The sequence below is a fragment of the Oryzias melastigma genome, linkage group LG8 (assembly GCF_002922805.2).
Source record: "Oryzias melastigma strain HK-1 linkage group LG8, ASM292280v2, whole genome shotgun sequence".
Lineage (NCBI taxonomy): Eukaryota > Metazoa > Chordata > Actinopteri > Beloniformes > Adrianichthyidae > Oryzias > Oryzias melastigma.
In genome coordinates this window covers 1,121,383-1,146,398 of record NC_050519.1, presented here as the reverse complement: position 1 = coordinate 1,146,398, position 25,016 = coordinate 1,121,383, and the positions used below count along the sequence as shown (strand labels likewise).

The 25,016-nt window shown below is 39.3% G+C and overlaps 3 protein-coding genes and 1 non-coding gene across 10 annotated transcripts in view; 2 read left to right on the top strand and 2 right to left on the bottom strand.

The window, feature by feature from the left end:
- The window catches only part of LOC112146133 (noggin), a 143,568-nt gene that overhangs the window by 83,230 nt on the left and 35,322 nt on the right, over window positions 1-25,016 (top strand). The gene's annotated exons all lie outside the window — the stretch shown is intronic.
- Window positions 2,911-7,760, bottom strand: cbx2 (chromobox homolog 2 (Drosophila Pc class)). The gene is made up of 5 exons (XM_024271799.2): window positions 7,620-7,760; window positions 7,483-7,526; window positions 5,054-5,119; window positions 4,919-4,988; window positions 2,911-4,844 (listed from the first exon to the last, which is right to left on the bottom strand). The coding sequence occupies exons 1-5, from the start codon at window positions 7,689-7,691 to the stop codon at window positions 3,735-3,737; spliced, it is 1,362 nt and encodes a 453-aa protein (XP_024127567.1). The 5' UTR covers window positions 7,692-7,760; the 3' UTR covers window positions 2,911-3,734.
- Window positions 9,058-16,780, bottom strand: LOC112146131 (ectonucleotide pyrophosphatase/phosphodiesterase family member 7). The gene is made up of 6 exons (XM_024271798.2): window positions 16,485-16,780; window positions 16,271-16,416; window positions 13,212-13,841; window positions 11,864-12,098; window positions 9,418-9,550; window positions 9,058-9,321 (listed from the first exon to the last, which is right to left on the bottom strand). Exons 1-6 carry the CDS (start codon window positions 16,717-16,719, stop codon window positions 9,264-9,266), a joined length of 1,437 nt encoding a protein of 478 aa, XP_024127566.1. The 5' UTR covers window positions 16,720-16,780; the 3' UTR covers window positions 9,058-9,263.
- LOC112147032 lies at window positions 14,901-15,013 on the top strand. Its single transcript, XR_002919376.1, has one exon. It is a non-coding gene; the product is annotated as a small nucleolar RNA SNORD10 (small nucleolar RNA).

Sequence of the window (25,016 nt, the reverse complement as noted above, 5' to 3'; positions counted from 1 at the left end):
TAAAGTTTTAAAAATTTGCATTCTGTTAGCTTTCTGGACTATTTTGGCATTTACTAAGATTTTTTTTTTCTATTTTAAAGTTTAGCTAATATTTCAGCTTCATGCTAGCTGTTTTGGTTAACTTAGTCTTTTTTAAAAGTTTTTAGGCTACTTTGAAGTTTAGCTATTTTTTTCAGCCACATACTAGCTCGTTTGGCTAAACTAAGAGTTTTTTTTCCATTTTTTAAGATAATTTGGCATTTAGCTAATATTTTAGTTGGCTATGAGCTTTAGCGTTTTCAGCCATCAACTTCAGTGTTTTCAGTTATCAACTTTAACATTTTCACCCAACAAATTCAGTGTATTCAGCTTTCAGCTTCAACATTTCTAGCTATTAGCTTCAGCATTTTCAGCTTCAGCGTTTTCAGCTTCAGCGTTTTCAGATATCAATTTCAGCATCTTCAGCTATCAGCATTAGCATTATCAGCGGTCAAATTCATCTTACAGCATTCACACTAGCATTATCACAAGTAATGTTATATATCTAGTTCATAATTATGTTAAAAAGTTACAGTTTCAAAGTTTTAAAATATAGTTTTAGAGTGTTTAATAAATATTTATCCTGTTCGTCCCGTGACCTCAGGTGTGTTTTGGATTTTGGCCTGTTTATGCGATTGAGTTTGACCCTCCTGGTTCAGATAGATATATTAGATAGATAAAAGTTTTATTATCACTTTCCTCGATACAACATTTTACAGACTAAGTGAAATAGTGTTTCCTGGGACCATGAGTGTGAAAAAGAAAAAGAAAAATATAAAATGTTAAAGCAATAATATAAAAGTTTTAGAACCCCAAATACAAGTAAAACGCTAATAAATACAAATAAAAGACCAATAAAGGAGCGACCCCCCTCGACCTGACTCTTCCAACCTTTTTCTAGTTTGTTTTTCTGTTTTCTACATGTGAGTGGACTCATCCGCTCCTCTTCTCTGCTCATCAAGGTCATCTTCAATCATCTTTTGATCTATTTTCAAAGAGACCCCAGAGGTCTTTTCATTTAGATTATTTAGATGAAGTCTAAAAATGTGTCATTTTCTAGGACATAGTTTCTGCAGAGCGGCAGGAGTTCATTAGAAATTAACCTCTGAGTTGTGACAGAGACTATTGGTGCAAAGCAACCCCGCCCCCCTTCCCCTCACTGTTGATGAGAGCTCTCTGTTTACATGCTTACACCCCCAATCTAACATTAGTGGATTAAGTGATCAGTTCTGATCCAGATTCAAGCTCAGACCAGGAAAACAAAGACGTTCTTGGATCTCTTTGTCTGTGAGTTCATCGGAATGGGGCGGAGCCATGAGTCTGATGTCACAAATACGATTTTTTTCAAATAGCATTTTTCTGTCTGTGATTTGAATAGAAAAGTATTCTTTATTTTGTACTATTTTCTTTATAAATGTCCTCCATCATCAGAAAAATGTCCCAAAAAATGTGAAAAAAACTAAACACAATTTTCATCAGTGTGAGTCTTCAACTGACTTCTATTTCTTTTTTCAAATCAAAGTCTTTATAAAAATAAGTTTATAGTAATTTCTCACAATTTTGGCCTTTTTCTTCAGTCAAGATGCTGTTTTCAGTTGTTGAAACGTTTTGAGAATCTTTGTTTGAATCATTTCAGGTATTTCTAATTACCTAATAAAAACTTTAATTGCATTTTCAGTTTAATTTATCTCAAATGTTTTAATTTACCCGCTTTGTTTAAACTTGATTGAGGTTTAGATGAAAAAAAAATCTGTGAAAAGTTTAAGTCAAGCCCCAATGATCCAAATTCCCCTGATTTCAGCCTTGATGGCTTCAGAAACCTCCAGAAGAATCCGTTTTTAAGAGGCTGAGGCGCAACAGCACCATCTAGTGGCTGTTTCACGCATCAGCAGTCATCTTCATCTCTGGAGTTTATGGAAAAGAGAATTACTTTACTAACATTTGAGAAAACTTTTTATTTTGACCCATTTTAGTTTTATAAAATTCTCTTTTATGATTAGTGAGGTTGTTGTTTTTGTTCCTAAACGTAAATCTAACATTTTTCAGGTCAGATTCTTAACTTTTTGGTCTAAATGTTCTCGATGGTCATTTTGTTTCTTTTCACAATTTAGGATTTTAATTTGTTGTGAAAATTAAATTAAGAAATGATCATTTTGAAAATGAAAATGTAAAATGAAAGATAAAATAGGATTTCACTGATTTGAAATGACAGATCTATAAAGACAAAAACAAAAACAAAACAAAAAACCAAACAGGGGATTTGTGGTTCAGTTGTTGTGTTTAGGTTTTTAATTCTCACTCATGCAGCTCTTTTCCTGTAAGCTCAGGATTTTTGTTTCTAAAACTTTAAGCACATTTAAGGGTAAAAACAGGTAAAAAGTCTAACAAAAAAGTCAACTTGAAGATTTTTTTTGTCAAAATTTCCTCTTAATGTTCATTTGTTGTTTTAACAATTTAGGATTTTACATTTCTTTGTAAAAATGTATTTACAAATAAACATTTTGAACAAAAAAAACATGGATTTCACTGATTTAAAATGAAAGTTTTGTGTTTTAACTGTATTAAATGCAAACATGATTTAAGAAAATTTGATTTTTGGTTAAAATATTGTTTTGTTTCAAACTCTGATGTTTTCATGCAGCTCTTTTCCTGTAAACTGAAAGTGAGGATTTTGTTTCTATATCTTAAATCAAATTTAGTGGAAAACAACAAAAAAGTCTAAGAAAAAAGTAAACTTTAAGATTATTTTTTCACAACTTTTGTTTAATTTAAATCCAGTTTCACTTCAAAGTGATTTTTCTTTCCCATAAATTAACTTTCTGATTCTGTCAGAAAAATGTAAATTCTTGTTGTGATGTTATACGTCCTTTATGTTAAATAAAAAGTCTCTTGTGTTTTTGAAGCATTTTATTAGTAAAAACGAGGAGTGGCACAGCAGGAGAACGGGGACGCCGTCCTGGAAATAAATATGTTCCACAGAGAACGCTCCCTTTGAAATGGTTAGTACTGATCTAAATCGTTCTCCGCGTCGGCATGAGATGGAAGATCCAGGAGATCAGGAGGAGATCAGGAGATCTGCGTCCCAGAGAGGAGAACGTCAGCAGAATAAAATAAAAATAGAACCCGGCAGGACCGGTCCTGCAGAACCAGAGAAACAAACCATTCCAGATAAACCGGATCAAACCGAACAATCAATCCCAGCCAGCAGAGGGCGCTGTTCTCCGCTCAGAACAGAAGCCTGCAGTGAGAGCCGCAGACAGAGGTAGCTAATTCACAGAACTACAAAAATATCCGTTTTCATGTCTAAAAATAAAAACAAAACTTCTTTAAATGGAAAAATAGTTTTAGTTTTAAGTCAAATATGCATTTTTTTATTTATTTATAATCAAAAACCAGAAATGATCTCAATCTGAGCTGCTTTAAAAGAATCCATTTGAATTTATTTACAGATGTGAGGATGGTTTGTGTAAACGTTTGTGTAACAAAAGAATCGATTTGACCTCAAGTTTCATCGTTTGAGTGAAAACTCTCAGTAAATTTGGTCATAAATGTAAAAACGTTCAGATTTTTGCTTCACTTTGGAGAAAACCATAAAAATGAAATAAATAATCACAATCAGAACCAACTAATGAAGCAAACGTCTCACATCTAAACTGATTAATGAGGAAGATCCGATGAACTTCATCCCCTGACAGTCCATCAGAACCAGAACCGGCTCAGTAGTTGCGCAGGCTGAAGAAGCCCACGCTGGTGGGCGACTCCTTGACGGTGACGGTGACCAGGTTGGCGGTGACGTCGGTCACGAACACGTGCTCGATCAGGCTGCGCGTGGGCTTCCAGTCCTGGTTCTGGACGGCGGCGAAGGCGGCGTCGTGGTCGGAGTCGGAGCTGCTCTCCTCCTCGCCCGTGCTCATCTCCGTCATGCGGGCCTTCTTCGACCGGTCCGGTTGCTTCTGGACCTCGGCGCCGGGCTTGTCGGGTTGGCTCTTCCTGGCGGCGGGTCGGCCGGGGGTCGCGGGGCTTTTCTGGGGGTCGTCGTGGTGCGTGGGCGTGGCGGCGGCCTTCTTGGCGGGCGCGGCGACGGCTCTCTGGGCGTTTCCTGCGGCGCTCTGGGACAGTTTGTTCTGAAGGTTGAGAGGCCGAGGGGCGGAGCCCTGGCTGGAGGCGGGGTTCTTTGACGGCGTTTTGGCGTTGAGCATGCGCTGCATGGTCGCCAGGGCGCCGACGGCTTTCCTCGGCCCGCTGAGCGTGTGCGCCGCCCCCTGGAGGGGGAGTTTGGAAGCGTTCAGGTGCAGCGCCGCCACGCCTTTGGACTTCTTCAGGTCCAGACTGGCGGCGCCGCTCACGGCGGGCGGTCTGCTCACGGCGGGCGGTCTGCTCTGCGCCAGCTTGTTCAGGGGGAGGGCGGTCTGGACCGGAGACCTTCCAGGACCCACAGAACCCGGAGTGTTCTTGGCCCCCGCGCTCGGTACCAGAGGACTCCGGTTCTGGGCGCCGACCGCCTCCCTGCCGCGGTGGAAGCCCAGGAAGGCGAAGCCGGGCGGATCCGTTTTGGGCGGAGCTTTGTTCTGCGGCGGCTCCTTCACATCGCTCCGGCGCTTCTTGGACGGTTCCGGTTTGGCCATCAGAATCTGAGCCTTCTTCTGAGGGACGGGGTCGTGCTCCCGGGTCCGGACCGTCGGTACCGGCTGCTGGATGTGGCCGTCCTCGTCGTCGTCTTCTTCTTCTGAGGACGACGAAGACGAGGAGCAGGAGGAGGAGGAGTCAGAGGACGAAGACACGGCTGAGGATGAGGTGCTGGACTTGGCCGGTTCTGGTAAGTTCTCCTGCATCGTAGAGAACAAAGGTCCGTTAGTGAGGTCAGAGGTCAGGACGAGCCACGCCCCCATTGAGACCTCACCAGGATCTTCCGCGGTCTTCCTCGGGGTCTCTTCCCCCTCTTGAGCATCAGCAGCTCCTTCTCCTGCTCCCTGGTGGAGGAATACCGGATCAGAACCGCACCGAGGACCACAGAACTCTGAAGGAACAGACCTACTTCTTGTTGAAGGCAGCCAGCAGTCTCGGGTCCAGGATGTTTTCTTGAGGCTCCCAGCTGTTGTGTCTGAAACATCAGAGCGTTACCATGGAAACCCGACGATGACATCACATTTTACCTTACATGACGGCACAGAATCAGAACAGAACCTCCTTTCAGAAGACTGTAAATGTTCTGGAGATCCTGCCGTCTTCCCCCTTTTGTCAGGACCAATCCACCCACCCGTTTGTCCCGCCGGCCGCAGCTCGGTTCCTCCCGGATTAACCGGCGAGCATCAAACGGATCGGCTCTTCCCAACCGGATCTAGAGCCGGCTAAAGTCCGACTAAAACATTTTGATGATTTTTTTGTGGACTAGAGGTCCATAAATACGGTTTGAGTCGAGGTTGACTGGATTTAAGATTTTTTTAAATTTCTGAACCAATTTAAAGAGTTTAAACTCACCGTATGGTTTGAAAGGTTCAGTAATAATCACTTAATTAGCTTTGATTTCATTTTAGCTGCTTAGATTTACACATTTCTAGATAAATTCCGGCCCAAACGGTAAAATAAAGTTTTTTTTCATCAATTCTGACATTAGTCTACACTCCAACTACGTTTGCTGCAGTGAGATCATCTTTGGAGACGCAGGTTGTCTTTTATTTTGAAAAGAAGTTGCATGAACCTCTTTCAGAAGTTACTGTTTCATATTTTGAAAAAAACAAACTTTTTCTTGATTCTTAATTGATGTCAAAATGTAACAATAACATAATATCTTATTTTTCCAGAGGGTGAAGTTGGTCCAGTTTCTGAGTCCAAAATGAAACCAGGAAGTGGTTTTGTTCGATCATTGGCTCCAACATGACCCGACCCACTTTGTCGATGTTGTGTAAAATCAGAGAACACAGAACAACAAAGAGCAAAACCGGATTAATCATATTTAGAGAAACAGATCAGAAGATAATCAGAGTTAAAAATGTGTTTTTGTCTTTAAAACGATTAACATCTATTACAGAAATTAACTTTTTCTCTACAGTTATGGAGTATTTTTTAGTATTTGACATATTCTCTCACACACATATACAGTATATACGTTAGGTGTTTCCAGTATTAAACTTCAAAGTATTTGATATTGTCTTTACAGAACTGAACTTCTTCCTTTCAGTATTTGAATTAAGTATTTGAGTTTTCTCTTCATAAGATCTGACTTTTTCTTTGGGATATTTGACTTTTTTAAAAACAATATTTGACTTCTTCATTACAATTCTTGTTTTTTTAAACAAGATTTACTTCGTATATCTGATAATTGAGTTTTTTTACAATATTTGAGCTTTTTCTTTAATACTTTTGAGTTTTCATTTACATTTTAATTTTCTTTGACAGATTTGAGTTTTTACAGAATTTGACTTTTTCTTTATAAGAATGTACTTTTTTCTTTTTAATATTAAGATTTTTAACATATTTCTACATTTTTTCCCCCAACATTTGACTTTTTCATTACAATATTTGTTTTTTTAAACAAGATTTTTCTTTTTACTTCAAATATTTGAGTTTCCCTTTACAGTGTCTGGGTTTTACAGTATTTTACCTTTTTATTATTATTATTATTTTTAAATGAGATTTTTCTTTTTACAATATTTGACTTATATAATATTTACATTTTTTTAACAAATTAAAGTTTTTTTCTTTTATAACATTTGACTTTTTCTTCAAGAAGTTATTTTTTTTTCTTTACAATATTTTTGTTATTACAGTATTTGAGTTTGTCTTTATAACATTTGACTTTTTCTTAGAAATATTTGACTTTCCCATTACAGTATTTGAGTTTTACTTTACAATATTTAGGTTTTTAACATATCTGACTTTCACTTTTTACTATTTGATTCTCTTTACAACATTTTACTTTTTCTTTACAATATTTGGGTTTTACAGTATTTATAGTTTTTCTTTCCTCGTTTTGACTTTTCCTTACGAATATTTGACTTTGTCTTGACAGAACAGCCTCTCCTTCATATCGTGACCCCTCAGGTCGTCCTCGTGTCGGTTCGGTTCGGTTCGATCAGTGTTCTGACCCCCGGCTGCTCCCCCCACACACAAAGGATGTGTCTGCGGATCTCGGGCTCCCGCGGGGCTGCAGGGCATCGGTGTGGATACAGGTGACAGCACGGTACCGCGGGAGCAGCCTGACGGCGACACCGGAGCAGAACCGGGTCTCCAGCTGAGCAGAACGAGCGCAGAACCGCCTGTTCTGTCAAAATAAAAGCGCTGAAAGCGTCGAGATGTGACGAACAAAAGACTTTAGCGGCTAAATCGCTTCAGAGCTCGAACAGAAAGAAAAACCGGAACCAGAACCACTTTTAGGATCCACATGGAGCGCCTCGACCGTCAACAAACCATCTGCTCGAAGCAGAGCAACAAGCGCTCGTCGTTGTTTTCATTGTTTGGACTCACTTGGATGACCATCCCCTCCACTTGACGAGAAACTCCAACTTCCCCTGAGAAAACGTCAAAAACAGGAGCGGAGAGTTCGTGACGGAGCCCAGAAAACAGCGGAAAGTGCGCAGAAGTGAAAGTCGGGCCGCTCTGACCTTTCTCACGCGTTTGTTCAAGATGCATTCCGCATCAAAGACCTGCTCTCCCACGGCGCTGAGCTCCTCCATGTCTGCCTGCAGCTCCAACACTTCAGCGAGGACGCTGCAGCCAATCAGAGCGCAGAGAGCCAGCACCGGATGTTGGCCCCGCTGCCTTCAGAATAAAACCCGCCCTCCATGTTTATTTAGTTAATATGGTGCAGGGTGGGCTTATTTTATTATTTAAAACCGAAATATTATTATGTTTACATATTATATTTGTATTTATGATTATATTATTATTGTAATACTGTAAATACAGGAACAAATATGTAATTAATCACTTTTAAATAGCCTTAGAATTCATAACTAATCACTGAATGGATTTTAAAAATTGAAAAATTAGTGAAATATTTATCTAAAATTGTTGGAGAGTATTTTTTTTAGTAACTAACTAAAGGTAAATAAGTTATGACACTTAATCAATATGTTATAAAACATACTTTTTTTGTCAAATCTCGATGCAAAACATAATTTATTGTGTATCTTTTGTGTTTACTTCTTTGCCAGAAAACTAACTTAATGTAATATAAATTATACTTATGTTGATTAAAATCATAAAAAATCATTTAGATTGTTTTATTATTAGTAGTAGTTTTGTCATTTTATTTTCTAAAAAAGTTCAAGCAAACTCACAACCAGAGACCATGATTTTCTTTGAAGACGTAAAATTAGATCATAAAAAGAGATGAGCTTTAGTGCAGTAAAATATATCTGTCAAATAAAAGAGAGGATTGTAACTGTTTACACATCGTTTCTTTGTATATTGCATCTAAATGTATCAAATGAGTAAAATACTTGTGAAAAAATGCTAGTTTTACATATTAAAGAAAGAATTATCAGTAAACTTTGTTTTATGGAAAAATATTTGTAACTGTTATCATCCAAAAAATATATATTTTGGCACATTTATTTATTTAAAATTTAAATTTTACTTTTTTTTCTGGACCATCTATGTATGTTATAAATAGGTAGTTAAAATACAGTTAATCATGTAATAACAACCTTTGGCAGAAAAGTTTTTAGGGTTTCTTGATAGATTTATTTAACCAATCCAGCCTGAATTCTTTCTTTACAAACTACTGTTGTTGGAGTTCAAACGACTATTAATATTTATAAATAAAACCACAATCATTGAGCTATTTATTGTTTTCTTACTGAAGCTTAGATTTCAGTCATGAATGTTTAACTTTGAAAGTCCTGACAGGAAGTGCTTTGTTTTGACATGTAACTTGACACTGGTTCTTATTTTTTCAGGCGGCAACTGAGAAAATGTGCCAGCTGAAATATGACACTCGCTGGCCTCCATAGTTTCACCTAAAAGCTTTTTTTTCCTCTTTTGAAATTCGGAACAAAAACAAACGTGAAAAACACGAAAATTCGAGATTTTTTGATCACTTTTGAGGTAGAGTTTATTCATTAAAAGAATAAAAATTCATCTCGACAAGATGTACAAACTTCATTCAAACATTTAAAGGAAGTCACTTTTAATATACATATATATTTATATTAGTTCATTTACAGTCTTTGAGAAGAGCTCATTCATTTTGACTCATTTCTATGGAAGACGAACTTCAGATCCAGTTTAGTTGTTTGGAGCGTTTATAGAGTAGTTTGCTTTATGTCCACTTTTTCTGGAAGACTTTCCAGACTCTTTGATCTGAAACAGAAAAGAAAGAGATAAAAAAAAAAAATTCAAAAAAGAATGATAAAAAATGTCATAAATATATTCATGGATTGAACTTGTACGTTTTACCTTTTATTCTTGGGCTTTTTGAGCAGTTTTGTTAACACAGTTACGGCAAAAGCGATCACCAGAAATCCACCCATAGCAGAAAATCCAATGAATAATCTTTTCTGATAACCCCAGGCGTCGCCTTCATTTGTATCTGAAAAGAGGGAAAAAAGTACATTTTTCAGCATTTATAAACATAAAAAAACAAACGTCAGATTTCGATTTCCCTCCAATCCAAGGAGCCCAAAAGAAAAGTTCATATATTTGATCAAAAATATGCTCAGAAATAAACATTAGCTTAAGGACATGGAAGAAACTAATTTAAATGAACATTTATCACCATCATTACATGATGTGTTAAAGGTCTGATTATGATGGCGTTATTATTTGAGCAGATAAATGCAAAATTTTGTAATCCCTCCTGTAAATTCTCATTTATTCCAGATTACAAACTTCTTTTGGTAAACAACATATTTAAAAATGTGCATTTTTAATCAATAAATATTTGTAAATTACAGATCTAATCTCTGCCCTAAAAAAATAGTATGACCAGATTTTTCAGGCAGAAGGACGGTAACGAAGGGAGACTCATTAAGAGTCAGAACTTCATCTTTTATTTAGTCCTGTTGAGTTAAATGGTGCAAAAATGATGCTTACAGAAAAAACAAGAACATTTTAAAATAGTTTATTTAAAATAATCACGCTTGAAAAGTGAAATAAACATTTTTAGTTTCTTTCATAAACCGTTTCTGTTTGTTGGATTTCCTGAGAAAACCTCAAGTTGTTTGATATTTTTTAGTTTCCTCTTCAATAAAAATATATATATATTTGATTTAGTATTCCACTCTAATGTGCAGTAAACAGTTCTTATATAAGGTTTAACCATCATGAATCAAATGTCTCTTTTTAATTCTATAAGGAACATTTTGTTTACATTTTCAATCCTCACAATAAATACAGTAAATTTGACCTCTTTTTTATTTTTTCTGGTAACCCATGGCAACATTCGCGTTAAGGCATGGCTCTCAAATTCTGTTTACTGTGGGGCGCACGCACAGCTCATGGGTTTCTGGGAGCCAATGTCAACTTAAATTGAAAATGTAAAAAATCTAATTTTCTAATTCTTTTAATTTTATTTTATAACACCCTGGTATAGTTGTGTTTAACTTCCTCGGGTACATCTAGTCTGCATTGTTACCTGCATTGTATTATTTCCTATACAAAATTACTAATAAAACTCTCAATCAACAAAAAAACAAAAAAAAAACAGGGCTGCACTATATTCAAAAAATTTGCAATATTAGTGATCAATATTACAATGACGAAATAATGTGCAATATATGACCATGTAGCAAAACAACTAATCCATCATTTCTATTTCACTGCATCAGTTAGATTTAAGTGCATTCAACCGAAGTTAAATTATCCTCTAAATGACCGACGTCTACAGAGGAAGTGAGTATCTAACATAAAAGAAGATCGATTGGATAAATGAGAAAAGGGCTTTATTTAACTTTTTAAATACGTCAAGCTGCCATAAGATTGTTTTTGGATGTGTAAACAGTCTTAGAAACTTGTGCCGTACAAACATTAAACTTTTACATTGGGGGCGTGGATTTGAGACATTGGAATTAAGGCAAACCAATAGAGACGCTTGAGTTATTTACCTAGAGGTCAGAATCTGTGAATATCTCGCTAGCTTAGCTTAGCGGATCTGTTTTTGTGCACCAGCTGCTCAAACTAGCACCACAACAAATTGATGATTCATTCCTGACATTCAAACTTTGAGTAGATTAATTATAAATAATGAGCTTGAAATCTAAAGTGCTTATCTTAAGTTAAAGTGTTTGTCACATGACTAGGTCTGTAAAATTTGACCCCTCCCTTGGGGGAGTGGTGAGCTGCAGACACAGCCGCGCCGGGGAACCATTTGGTGGTTTAACACCCCGGTCCAACCCCTTAATGCTGAGTGTCAAGCAGGGAATCACTGGGTCCCAGTTGTCGAGTCTTTGGTATGATTCAGCCGGGATTTGAACTCTCGACCTTCCAATCTCAGGGCGGAAACTCTACCACAAGGCTACTGAGCTGGTCATAATAGGAGTAAATTAACAATCTGATTAATAATCAGGAGACAAACCAGATTTTCGACCAAACACGTGATCGAGCCTGATTTCCAATCACATGACCGGATCACATGACCTTCTTTTTCTTTATTTTTAAACTGTTTAATAAAAACACAAACAGCTGAATGCAGTTTTAAATGGACTCTTGTGAGTTTCTCTTTAAAAGTTGACATTGTTAAAAACATTTTACTGCTTAAACAGAAGCTGTCATTTTACTGCAGCATATCTTCACAGCCGTATCTCAACTTCCATTTTTATTATTGTTCATGGTTTTATTTTCAAGTCATAGTGGAGTGTATGCTCCGCCCAGAATTTACCCAGAGTTCCGTTCAGCTAAGACTCACCTTGAGACAAATTGCTTGAGACCAGCATGTGTTTGGTGTTGCTCAGATGACCGTCGTTGACCTCCGGCTCGATGCCCAGGAGGTGACACATCAGGGGGTAGACGTTGACCGTCTCAAAGGGCCCCACCACCAGGTTCTGTCTGAACGCCGGGCCCACCGCCCTGAAGAAAGGCTTCATGTCCAGCTCCTTGTTGTCGAAGCCGTGCTCTCCTTTATTGAACTGAACTGGAAAATACTGCAAGGACAGGGCGGATGATGAGAGTGGCGTGACCCAGTTTGTTGGGTTCAATTAGTGTGACTTCATACAGCAGAAGTATTAATTGGAGCTTAGAGGATCTCTACACGGTGGCTTACTGCCAGCAGAGGGAGGCATTGGCCAAGCCAAAGACCGGATTTCATGCTGCAGAGTGAAGGGCTTTTCTATCAAAGAGCTTCAATGATCATTTTAATCCAATTAGAACATTTCTATTTTCATTAAACACTCCAGACTTGAGCTCCTTTGATGATTTACTGTTGTATATCTATGACCAAAGGTTTGTCAGAGAAATAACGACACACTCTTATCTCTGAAATTATGTAACAGTCTGATGTAGGATGTTATCAAATGAGGGGGTTATAAGGGGTGTGACTAAAGTCAGCTGATGTAACGGAGGTCAAAGCCTGGGGGCTTTAGATAACCTGTGGATTTCCTGCCTGTTTTATCAATCGTATGATGAGTTGTGTTTGTGTTTGAGTAATGGTTTGATGGTCCTCAGTATTCAGCTGCAGAGTGGCTGAGTGAAAATGAGTCAAGTGAAAATGCTAATTTTGAATTTTCAAGCATGAATAGCTCCATGAAGCATTTGAGAGCGTGGCGTATCATCCGCCCGGCCCTGGATTATCCGTGCAAATGCACTTGATTAAAATTTGTAATGGACTAAGATTAGAATTTAACTCCTTGTTTCTGATTGAAAAGAGTCCAGTTTCCTAATTTACAACCAAGTTTTTTGGGGGTAATTTAATTACTTCTGCGGTCGGAACATGCGGACGTTCCTGGAATGAACTTAACTGGTTCCTTATCTGGTCCTTGATCACCCCCCAGGCTAATTATATCGGTCATAATGACAGATTTACGGACTCTTATCTCTATCAAAACGATTACAGCAGATGTAAATGTTTGCCATTTTGAACGTGGCATTGTTCACTCGCACAAGTGACACTTTATTTTACCCTTTAAAGGGTAAATCAATAAGACTTGCTGCTGCGCTGCATGTCTCTGTGCTGGGAAACTTCCCAGCATGCTCGGCCCAAACATGGGATTTCTTTGTTTGAAAGTGTTTAAACTATTGAGCGAGATCTGTCAACGCACCCCGTTGATGACGTATCCCAGGTCAGCCCATAGAACGATGGGGAGGATGCGGTCGTTGTTGCCGAATTTCAGGTGCGCCGGCATCTCTTCCTTCTTGTAGACGTGCAGGTGCGGGTGAGCCCCCTTCAGAGCGTTGTAAACCTTCTCCAGCTGTCCTGGTTTGGGCAGCAGCATCCCAGAGGGTCCGTAGTCCACCAGATGGAAGGCAATGTCTTGGAAGGAAAAGCCCGGGATCTTGGACAGAATGATTTCATCCACCCCGGCGCCGCGCTTCACCGTACTCATGCCGTGGTCCGCAGTGATGATGATGTTCAGCCGGTCGACCAGCCCGTGCCGTTCAGCCGAGGCCCGAATGTAGCCGACGGTTCTGTCCACCTGCTTCACCATCTCCCTGCGCTCAGGAGAATCCGGGCCGTACCTGTGGCCCGTGCCGTCCGGCTCACCGAAGTACATGGACACAAAGTCCAGGTCCTGATCTCTGAACCAGCCCATCACCTTGTCCGTGTTCTCCTTCCATGTGGTCTCGTTCTTGTAGTCGTGGAACCTGGGTTCCACCTCCTGCACCAGAGCCGTCTCACCCTGATAGCTGGAAGCTGTGCCCGGGAAGTGGAGAGAGCCGGCCTTTAGGCCCTGGAAGGGTCAGAAAGATAGATCACAAGGGTATCAGTAGACGTCGTTTGTGCCTTTGTCTTCAGCTGAATCCCAACTCTACACATCTACTCTACCTTTGAGGTCAAGACAGTAGAAATGACTATTTTAGACTCAGACTGGTGGTGAGGAGAGACCTCTACAAATGTTAAGGGGCAAATGAAGCAGCATCAAAGTCTAAGAATGCTTTCAACATTTGTCTGTTTTGTCTTGTTCTGGTGTTTGATGCTAAAGCTTCAAAGCTTTGCTGTAGACCAGAACCCTCTGGCAGGTCTTTGCATTGATTTAAGTTGTTCCTTCAGCAGATGCTGGAATCCAAACTAACTTAACTCTTGTGATACCCTCGGTATGTTTACATTAAAGTGGGGTCATCCCCATAAGACAGCGCGCTGAACTTTTCTTTTCAAGGATTTGTCATCTTCACTGGTGTTCGTGGCAGACATTAAAATCCTGTCCACCTTTGTCATGGGTGGAGTCACACATCAATGTACGGGTGGGGTCATCCGGACCCATTAAGAGAGCACAAGGTTCTGACTAAAGACATGGAAGGTTAAACAAAAAGACTGACACATGTCTATCAGCAGAGAAATACTTAGAACCAAATTAATGTTTGATATACTTTTTTATGATGCATTTCTGCCTTGACTTTGGAAATGGAATGACTGAATCCATCCGTGCAACTTGCTGATTGCAATGCAAGTGAAGCAGCGACAATAGATGACAGCATGAACATTCAGTGGCCTTGTGGTAGAGTGTCCACCCTGAGATGGGAAAGTCATGAGTTGAAATCAGTGGTAGAATTATGTCAAAGTCTCTAGAAATAGGAACCAATACCTCCCTGATACTCAGTATTAAGGGTTTGGATTGGGGGCTTTAAACCCCCACATGGAGTGCGGCTGTGTCTGCAGCTCACCACTCCCTCAGGGATGGGTCAAATGCAGGCAACAATTTGAAACACTGAATTTGAGCCGATCGCAGCCAAAAAGACAATATTTGGCATTTCTAGAGCTTCTACAGGAGGGGTCACTAACTGGCAGATCTGGACTCAGATGTTGGGTCATCTGGACCCAGTATCTGGGTCCGGATCCTGACCCAGATGTTGGATAATGCGGACCCAGAACCTGGGTAAGGATCATAACCCAGATTCTGGGTCCACATGACCCAACATCTGAGTCCGAACTTGGCAGAAGACTAATGCGATGGGCGCCTCTATTTTAAATGGTGTTGCTATTGTTGTCATAGCAACACATTCTCACTATGTGGACATATACATGTTTCTGGAATTTCTTTGGGTAGAAAAGAGCCTGTGAGGACGCTGAAGAAGAGCCTCAACTTCAGAGAAACATGAAGCTTCTGTTTACTGACACAATCTTCCTCCAAATATCACTTTATGGAGACGGTTGTTTTCAAACCGCTCTGCAAAATATGTGTCAACAGATTCTTGAATGTTTCTCATAATCTCACAATAATAAAGTTGCAGATGTGCCACCAATCCTCGGTTACTTAAAAATATATTACACTAAATAATTAGACATTAGACCTACTGATCTACAGCATCTGTTTGTGTTGTATTCTTAATCCCAACATTGCAGCCCCAGATTTAGGGCTCACTTGCAGAGCTGGTATAAAGCCGTAGAGCACATGTGTCAAAGTCTTGGCCCGGGGGCCGGATCCGGCCCACCAGGTAAGTCTATCCGGCCCTCCAGATCATTTCATTTTATTGTTATCAATGGTTCAATGCTATCTTGTGCTCATTTTCTATCTTATATAATGGAGAGTAAAATATTGAACTTTATTTAAGGTTTAAGTTGATTTATTCTAGAATAATATTCGTACCTTTTTATCATTCATAATTATGTTAAAGTTTAAAGTTTTAAAAACGTTGGACTATTTTGGAGTTTAGCTAATATTTCAGCTACATGCTAGCTGTTTTGGATAATTTAGGCTTTTTGTCAGGTTTTTTTAGGCTATTTTCAAGTTTAGCATTTTTTCCTGCTACATGCTAGCTGTTTTTGGCTAACCTATATATTTTTCAAATATATTTTTAGGCTAATTTGGCATTTAGCTAATATTTAAGCTGGCTGTCAGCTTCTGCAGTTTCAGCATTTAGTTTCAGTGATTTCAGCTATCATCTTTAGCAGCCAAATTCATCTTTCAGCATTCACAGTAGCATTTTCACAGGTAATGCTATATATCTAGTTCATAATTATGTTAAAAAGTTACGGTTTTAAAGTTTTAAATGTAGTTTTATTGTGTTCAATAAATGTTTATCCTGTTCGGCCCGCGACCTAAGGTGTGTTCTGGATTTTGGCCCCTTGTGCGACTGAGTTTGACACTCCTGGTTTAGAGAGACTCTCATTTGCAAACTTCTGAACCTGCCTCAGGGGTTGAGCTCTGAGAAACCTACAGACCTGTCGCTGTGCTGTGATCCAGATGGGCAGAGTGCCGTTGTCCCACCAGTCGTTCACAAACTGAGTCTGATAGTACTGCTTCTTCTCTTGCGTGGTTGTGTTGAACCACATGTTGTGGATCACCCCGTGGTTCTCGATGTAGCGTCCTGCAGAAAACAGTCTGTGAATCTGCTGGCACTCAGAGGATTGGAGAGAATAAATGATGAGGTTTTACCTGTCAGGAGGGTGAAGTGAGTGGGACTGGTGATGGTGAGGTACGGAGGCGTCACATACAGAGCTTTGACTCCGTCTTTGGCCATCTGATCGAGGTTTGGCGTGTCCACGTCCAGGTCGTAATCCCACCTGAACCCATCGAAGGAGATCAGTAGCAGCTTCTGCCTGTCTTTGCTCAGTGGGGCGCCGAGGACCGCGGTGGCCCAGAGGGTGCACAGAATCGCCGTCCGGAGCATGTCCAACACCTCAGGATGCACACCACCAAACTGTCACTCTCAAGTCAGTCCGCTCGTTTTCATCCAAGTTCCCTGGAACAACTTCCGAACAAAGTTTCTCCGCCTATCTTATCTTATTGATTGGGTGGACTTTATCTCGGGCCTTTCTGCATGAGGTTTATGGGCCTCTTTTATGGCTGGGTCCTGTGTTCACAGTGAATTTCCCACCTCGTTTTGCTCTTGAGCACTAGCAGTAAAGCAAATTAATCTCTGCAGCCATCTTGCCTGTTTCTTCCCTAACTCTGTTGTTGATGCTGCCTTTCCTGGTCGTCTGTGCACCAGAGTTTCCTGTGAATCACTGACAATGTGGGGAATGACACTTTGATGGGTTTCACCTTGAGGTGGAGTGGTGCATGATTGATCTGACACCAGGAAAATGAAGAGGAGAATGAGAGTATATATCTAGTCATCAGCGAGCAGAGGCCTCTTGGGGAGAAAACCCCTAATAGACAAATTCCTTTTAATAACTCTAATGTGTGGACCGAGCCGAGGTGTTGTTTGGATCTTTATAAAACTCTGCAGCTTTAGATCAAACCTGATCTGCCCACCCAGATGCCATATATCACCGTGTTGAGATGTAATCTTATCAATGTCCATCATATTTTCTAGAGAAGCTAAATCTTCAGATTTCTTTATTGTCTGTGTCCTTGGCAGAAGTTCATGGGAGAAGTCTAATCTTTATGGAGATAAGGGATAACATTCATCAGCTTTCATTTGCCTCATTCATATTCAGCAGCTTTCTCATATTAACTCTATCCGCTCGTCAGCAAGGTTTGGGCTGTTGAGACCAGGAGAAGTCTCAGATCTCTGCTATGAGAACTTTATCAAACGCACCACCATCTGAGCCCGGAAAACTTTATCCGACCCTCTCAGTCCTGCCAGGAGTTTACGGCGGGAGTATCGCGTTTTCTCCAAAAAGAAAGGCCTGTTTCTTTTTGCCTTGGGCATTCCGTCCAGCAGCTCTTCCCCACACGCAGAGCCGAGCTGCTTGACTGCTGCACTCCCTCACATTTAGGAGCTGAGATGACTTAAAAATAAAGTTCGGCTGTAATTTAAAAACGAAGGCCGGCCCAGCCGAGGAGCCGTGAACTTGTTGTTTAGATCAGCTTCTGTATCTGATCCGGGTTTGTTTACTCAGCCTCACACTGCTCTGCTTCCTTTAGTTATATGATGCTGGAGCTGCTGAACACAAGTGACAAGCTCCCACACACTGTGTCCCTTACAGACAGCTATACAGCTTCATTTTATTAGATTTCTCACTCTGCAACTTTCCGCCCACGCTTCATAAGACGCATCGCAGCATTCATACTTTGATTGCTGTACGAGCTCCAGAAGGGCACGTGTAAATCGATTAGACGCACCAAGAAGGACTTTGATTAAAGAAGTTCCTCAAACAGAATCCTGCAGAACGATGGACATTTCCATATGAAACATAAGGCCTTCACTATGGGTTCCACCAAGTCAGGGTTTCCAAGTTTAGAATAAAAACAACAGTTTTTACTCCTAATTGGACATTTATCACAATCAAACATTTCAGAATGTCAAGTTATTTTTAATTAGACATGAGCAACTTAAAAATGTGTTTCATTTACTGGGAAAAGTAAAGAAAAACAGTTAAAATCTGACTGACCCAAAGATAAAAATAAATAATCATCTCCTAGAAAATGAACAAATTACGTCTTCGGTTAAAACAGCTGATCAACATCGTAGTTCCATTCATTCACTGTTCTCAACATCCAACCCTCGTATCCATCCAGCCGCCTTCCTTTTCATCCAACCGTTGTTTTTTTCATCCAATCATCGTTCCTTCCATCCAACCGTCGTTCTCAACATCCAACCCTCGTATCCATCCAGCCGCCTTCCTTTTCATCCAACCGTTGTTTTTTTCATCCAATCGTCTTTTTTTCCATCCAACCATCGTTCATTCTATCCATCGTTCCTTCCATCCAACCGTCGTTCTCTCCATCCAACCATCGTTCTTGCATCCACTTGTCATTCTTTCCATCCAACCATCAATTGTTGCATCCAATCGTCTTTCATTTTATCCATCAGTCTTTCCATCCAACCGTCTTTCTTTCCATCCAATCGTCTTTCTTTCCATCCCTCTGTTGTTCTTTTCATCCATCTGTCGTCAATTCCATCCGTCCCTTGTTCCTTCCATCCAGTCGCCATTCCTTCATCCAACCATCGTTCATTCAATCCAACCGTCGTTCATTCTATCCAACCTTTGATCTTTCCCTCCAACTATTATTTCCATCCATCCATCCATCCATTGTAATTCCATCCATCCAATACACCATTATTTTTAAAAGAACATTGTAAAATAAAATATACAATAAACTTGTGTTTGAACTGAACCATTAAAATGTCACAAATATACAAAAAGTCCTCAGTAGAAACATGGAGGAACTACATTTAAAAAGCTTTTGATTAAGATTTTTTTTTAGTTGGTTTGTATTTACAATAAAAGACGGAGAAAACCAGTTTAGCTTGAATCAAAGCAGCTTTAAACAAACTCCGACAAATGTCTCTTCCATGTTTTCAGGGGTTTTCTTCACACATCGCGTGGATGCAAACATTTATTCTAATCTTTACACAGAAGATCTGAACGTCGCCACAGATCTCTGAAGTTCTGCTTCTTCCTTCTGGAGGAGAAAATCTTTCATCTGCAGAAATTCTTTTGAGTGTTGTCAGATTAAAAAAAAACAGGGAGTAAAACTTCCTCGCCAAACGTTTCCTCTTAAACCAGAAGCGCTGATGAAAGACGAGTGGGAACTGCAACAAAAACAGACGCAGCAGCTCCTGCTTTTATACCGGGGAGATAAATCTTCAGCCGCTCTGCGTTCTGCTCTCTTTGGAGTCTGTGTTGGAGGCAGCTCTCCTCCCCACCGCGACTGGAAGCAGACCATCAAGTTCACGCCAGCGTGCCGAGATCGATGTGTTTTTGTGTTGTGTGCAAACAAACTTTTTATGCACGAGTGGCTCATTATCAGGTTATGTGCGCACAAGTTGAGGCGTAAAACTCCAAACTGCAGGAGGACTCTGCTGGAGGCGCGTTGTGCTCACATATGTAACTCACATAAAATGACTGCAGTAAATCCAGCGTTTTAACAGCTTCTTCCACCGTGTTTATCACTGTCAGGATGGGAAGGTGTCGTTTTATCAGGCCCTGATGGAGGCGCTGAGCAGCAGGTGTGCAGATCTGCTCCTGGTTTCCTTGTTTTGGTCCAACTGCTTTATGACGTTTAATAAAAGGAGCACATGTTCTTTTTATTAAACATATTTCAGCTACTTATATCCGTTAACCATTATTGTTTGGTGCAAAGAGTCCAATAAAATGCACTTTAGTTTTTGTAAAAATCGCTTCAGGCCCACTTTGAAAAACGCATCAATGAAACATTTGAACACAAAGTTTAAACTCTAAAAGGAATTTTAGGTTTGGCTGAAGACGTCTTAAATATTTACACAATTGTCACTCATTTTAGTTGCATACACACAGTTGTGGCTCATTTCATAAACACAGACACGGCTAACGCTGCGTTCACACCAAGCACGATTCAAGCGTCAATTTTGCGTGTTCTACCTTTTAAAAATAGGGCTGGATATCGATAATTATGTCCAGGAACGGTTTGATTCCAATTTTTTTTTTTAGATTCTTCAGTTTATTTCAATTTTGTGTTTACACATTTATACACATTTGTTTAGAAATACATTAATAATCTACTGTATGTTTTGAACATATTATGAATCTGATCCAGTTCATACTGTAAATGTGTCAGTGAAATACTGAGATTGTTAATATCATACATGGATTCTGTAAAAGAGAAGTTCTAACTAAAATGTTCAGATCATTAACATTGTAAACATTGTTCTGCTTCTCCTGGAGAACGTTTCAGTTTGGCCACTAGATGGCGATCATCTATAGCATTACACCTTATTCCAGAAGAAGAAGAAAGAATGAGCGAAAAACTGTATTTCAGACAACAAATGGTTACTTTAAAAATATTTCCTTAAGAGTTTGAAAAACTAATATAAAGAAGTTCATTTAATCAGCAATTTCATGTCGACCTAGCATTAGCATTAGCATTAGCCGTCCAATGGGAAACTCCATTAAACGTTACCATCAAGCTAGCTGACTTTAGCTTTATGTGCTAAATTGATCTATTTTTTTATAATCAATTATTGATCAATTAAGCTTTAATCGATTCAAATTGATTAATCGATTTGATCAACCCAGCCCTATTTAAAAGTGTCTGGAATTCATCCAGAAATGTGTAAAAAGCTTGACATGTGGGAGGAGCTTCTGTCAAAACGTTTTAGCCTCATCTCTATATGGGCTGTACGTCTCTTATGTCTTAAGAACCAGATGACGTTGAGATATTTATTTTGAAGAGCTCATAAAAGCATTGGTAATCACGTCTCCATGTCTGGGTTCTTGAGATCATTCAGTGATCTCCTGGTACCGGGAGCTTTACCATCTACTCAATGATGGACGCTTTCAGCGGTACTTCCGTCTCTGTGACCCGGTTTGATGGTTTGTTTTCCTTTAATAGTCTGAAGAGGGAAAATAAGAAGAATAATATCATAGAATTCAGAAGTAGAACGATCAGATTCTCTCCCAGGTCATCAACACCTCACAGACCAAAGCTGAGCTCCTGATTGGTTGACACAACGCGTCTTCTTCCCTAAAGTTCAGATATTTGAACTCTGAAAATGATGCACCACAGGAGGCGCTGCTGCCAGACCGTTGTGCTGTTGTCGATGCTCAAACGTCCGATCACACCTGTACATGTGACATTAAAACAGGACGCCCCGATGCACAAATTTTGTTCGGTGTGGCCGTAGCTTAAAGGGTCACCAAACCCTAAATCTGCTTTTTTTTGTCTGTCGACCTCTATAAAGGGGGCTTTAAAAGGGCTGGCTGTGGTTGTTGACAAATTTTTAACAAATTAAAATTGTTTAATTCTTGAAAATATAGTTGAAAACCGCCTGTGTGCTGCCCCCAACAGGTTGAAACGGGGTATTACAGTTGAATTTTGTGATTGGTCCCACGTCATGATCTACATCTCCAGTCCTGTCCAAGTTTAGTTATTAGTTATTTTTCAGCTACATGCTAGCTGTTTTGGCTAACCTAACTTTTTTACGTTTTTTGTTTTTTTGTTTTTAGGCTAAATGGGAAAAAAAAGACACTTATTCCACGGAAATGCAAAATTATTTTCTGCACCTGAACAAAAGTTAATGTTTTTATAGGTTGCCATTTATGGGGAAATACCACAACTGAAGGGGAAATAAAGACAATAAGGATTATAATTTGTTCCCATTTGGCGGGCCAGATTAAATATTTTAACGGCCACATTTATGGATATGTAGTTGCTGTGTTATAGTACTATTGGTTGTGAGATGTTTCTCACTCACGTCGCCACAATCCCACTCTAGAGTCCAAGAACGATCACCGCCACCAAAAGAAGCTTCATTCCTGACATTAAAGGGTTGCTAGGTAACGGCTTGAGTCGAGTGTTTTATGGGATGTCCAGGTTTATAGAAGCATCATTAACTTCTATTCTCCTAAAGGTTGTACTAACTCTGCAGACAAACGTGATTGAATGAATAAATAAAGTTTTATCGGCTCAAAGAGAGCGGTCGCTGAGGCGGGTGGATGCAAAACGCCGCCGAGAGCATCACTTGGTGGAAGTGGATCCTGATGGACTTCAGGTTAGAGGAGTGAAGAGTTTATCTGAGATGTTTAAACTGTAGTTTTCTTCATCCTTATCCGGCAGAGATGGTTGAGTTTGGTCAGTGCGGCGTTCAGCTGCGTCATACGAGTTCAGATAAAGTGCTGACACCACAGTACAATGTCTTCAGTTGAAAGTGCTGCGGTGCAGTTTGAGGGTTACATAAGATCCACGTCTCTTATAAACAGAAGGAAAGTGCAAATACAGCAGATTGACGATAACGAGCAATAACGCAGCGGCAATAATCCAAAGGGATTAAGTTATAAAACAAAGTGTCGTAAAACGCCGTTTAAAAAAACATAACGAGGAGGATGATTGCTCCACTGTCAGGAGGTCGAGCGTCTGGAAACCTCGTCAGACTCTCAAGGATTCCTGTTGGAGCCTCATGAGGAGCCGAAGGTTCCGTCCGTTTGACGCTCCGTCTGTTTTTACAAGTTTTTGCGAAAACGGTTAAAGGAAAAAATATGTTTAAATTAAACTTAATTAACTAAAGGTAACCACAAAGAAATAGTAGCGACAAAGTGGCTTGAAAATAGTAAAAATATCAACAGCTGTAGCTCTCCTCCTCGTCAGGTGAGCAGGTGCTGATGAAACTCAGGTGTTGGAATTACTGCTTAAAAGGGGGAAACTTACAAAACAGCAATGAGCTGTCGGTGTGGTTTGATTGACAGATGGGGACCTTTTTGATATTTTGTGTTGGTGAGATTTTACAATATTTGTTTATTTTTCCAAAACAGTTTTTATGGAATTTTTTTTTTAAGTCATAATTCCAAATAAAATGCAATTTTCAATCGACAGTTCAATTTATAATTCAGGCTTGGATTATGAAAATATATTTTTCTGTTTAATATTCAATTTGAAAAAGTACAATCCAATATGACAAAGTAAAAATTAAAATATTAAATAAAAGGAAAATCAGTTGCATTTTTAATTGTCATACGTTTTTAATCCCATAATTTATGGAAAAGTAATTATAAGCATAAGTGAACAAAAAAGCAGTCTTCATTGGCTTTGTCACTTGAATTATGCCACAGAAAGGTGTTGAAAAAGAAAATGGAAAAACTGTTCAGATAATTTCTTTTTCATTCCATTAATGCAGTAACTGTCAAAATGAAAAAGCAATTCTGTTAATCCATTTTAATTTTCAAATGGAATATTTCTAATTGAATTTTGGTTAAAATTTACTAAAGAACTTTTTGAAAATTTAATGTCAAAAGCCATTTTCTTTATCATTTTAATTATGTTACAGAATGAGTGTTAAAGGAGAAAAAGAAAAAGACATCCAGAGGATTACTTTTTTATTTTATTTAAGAGACGAGTAATCCAGTTACATTGTGAGAATAAAAAAGCATTTCTAGTATTGACTTTTATTTTGAATTATTTGTCATTAACGCTTCCATAATAATTCAAATGAGAATTCTTAAATTTAGTTTTTAGTTTGAAACTGCATTTTGTAATTCACTATACAATGTTTAAAAAAGTACATTTCAATGCATAATTTGCTTAATTCATTTCAAAGTAACTTAAAATATATTGTTTCACATGGCGTTTTGGCATCAAAAGTCAAAGGAAATTATCAAACGGCGCCTCCTGGTGTCTGAAAGGAGATCTCCGCCTCTCAGACTCGATGAATCAAAAAAACGTTTTCTTTTTTTTTCACTCTAAAGCAAATCAAACCTCTAGTTTGACTCTCCTCAGAATCATTTCTCCACATTAACACTGTCGCTCCAGAGTTTAGGCCAGTGTGGACCTAACAGCTCAGTGTGAAAGTGTCTTAAGGAAAAACCTGAAACGTTTGGTCAGATTCTTTACCAAAGGAAAACATGAGTGCTTTAAAAAGTGTCACCAGTTCAAATGTGATTAAAAAACACAAACAGACCGGCGTGAAGAATCGTGAATGGAGCCTCAACATTCTGTTTCTGAACTGAAGCTGCTGCTGAATAAATGAGATTTCCATAGCCGTGCTGATGTATTGCTGTAGTTTGAGTTTGACATTTGTTCGCTTATGTTACCCTACAAGGATCACAGCGTTATGTGAGGCAGCTCCAATGATTTATGGCTGATGATTTGACACATTCATTAACTATTATTGAGAACAAATACCATCCTAAAAGAAGAGAGATGCTGGAGGAGTTTGAGCTCCTGATGATGCTGTGAGATGCTACGAGAAGTTGTTGAAGCAGTTTAAGACAAACAGACTGAGGATGCTTTAGCAACAGGAGGACTCTTCAGATCATTTCCCACGGATCCTCAGTGTCCATCTGGTATCGACTCCCAGCCTCTCTGAGCGGTAAAAGGTTACAGCAACGGTATTTACTGCTGCAGTACAACGTAGTAACAAACATTTACAACTTTGAAAGAGAGAGGGCTCACAGTGAAGGAAGATTTATTCCTGATTAGATCAAAACTGTGAACTGGATCTGGATCATCTGTTCTTATTGAAGAGGATTCACATCCTTGTCCAGAATAATGAAACTCCTTTGGAGAGAAACATCTGTAACAAGAAAAGCTGCTAAATCTGTGATA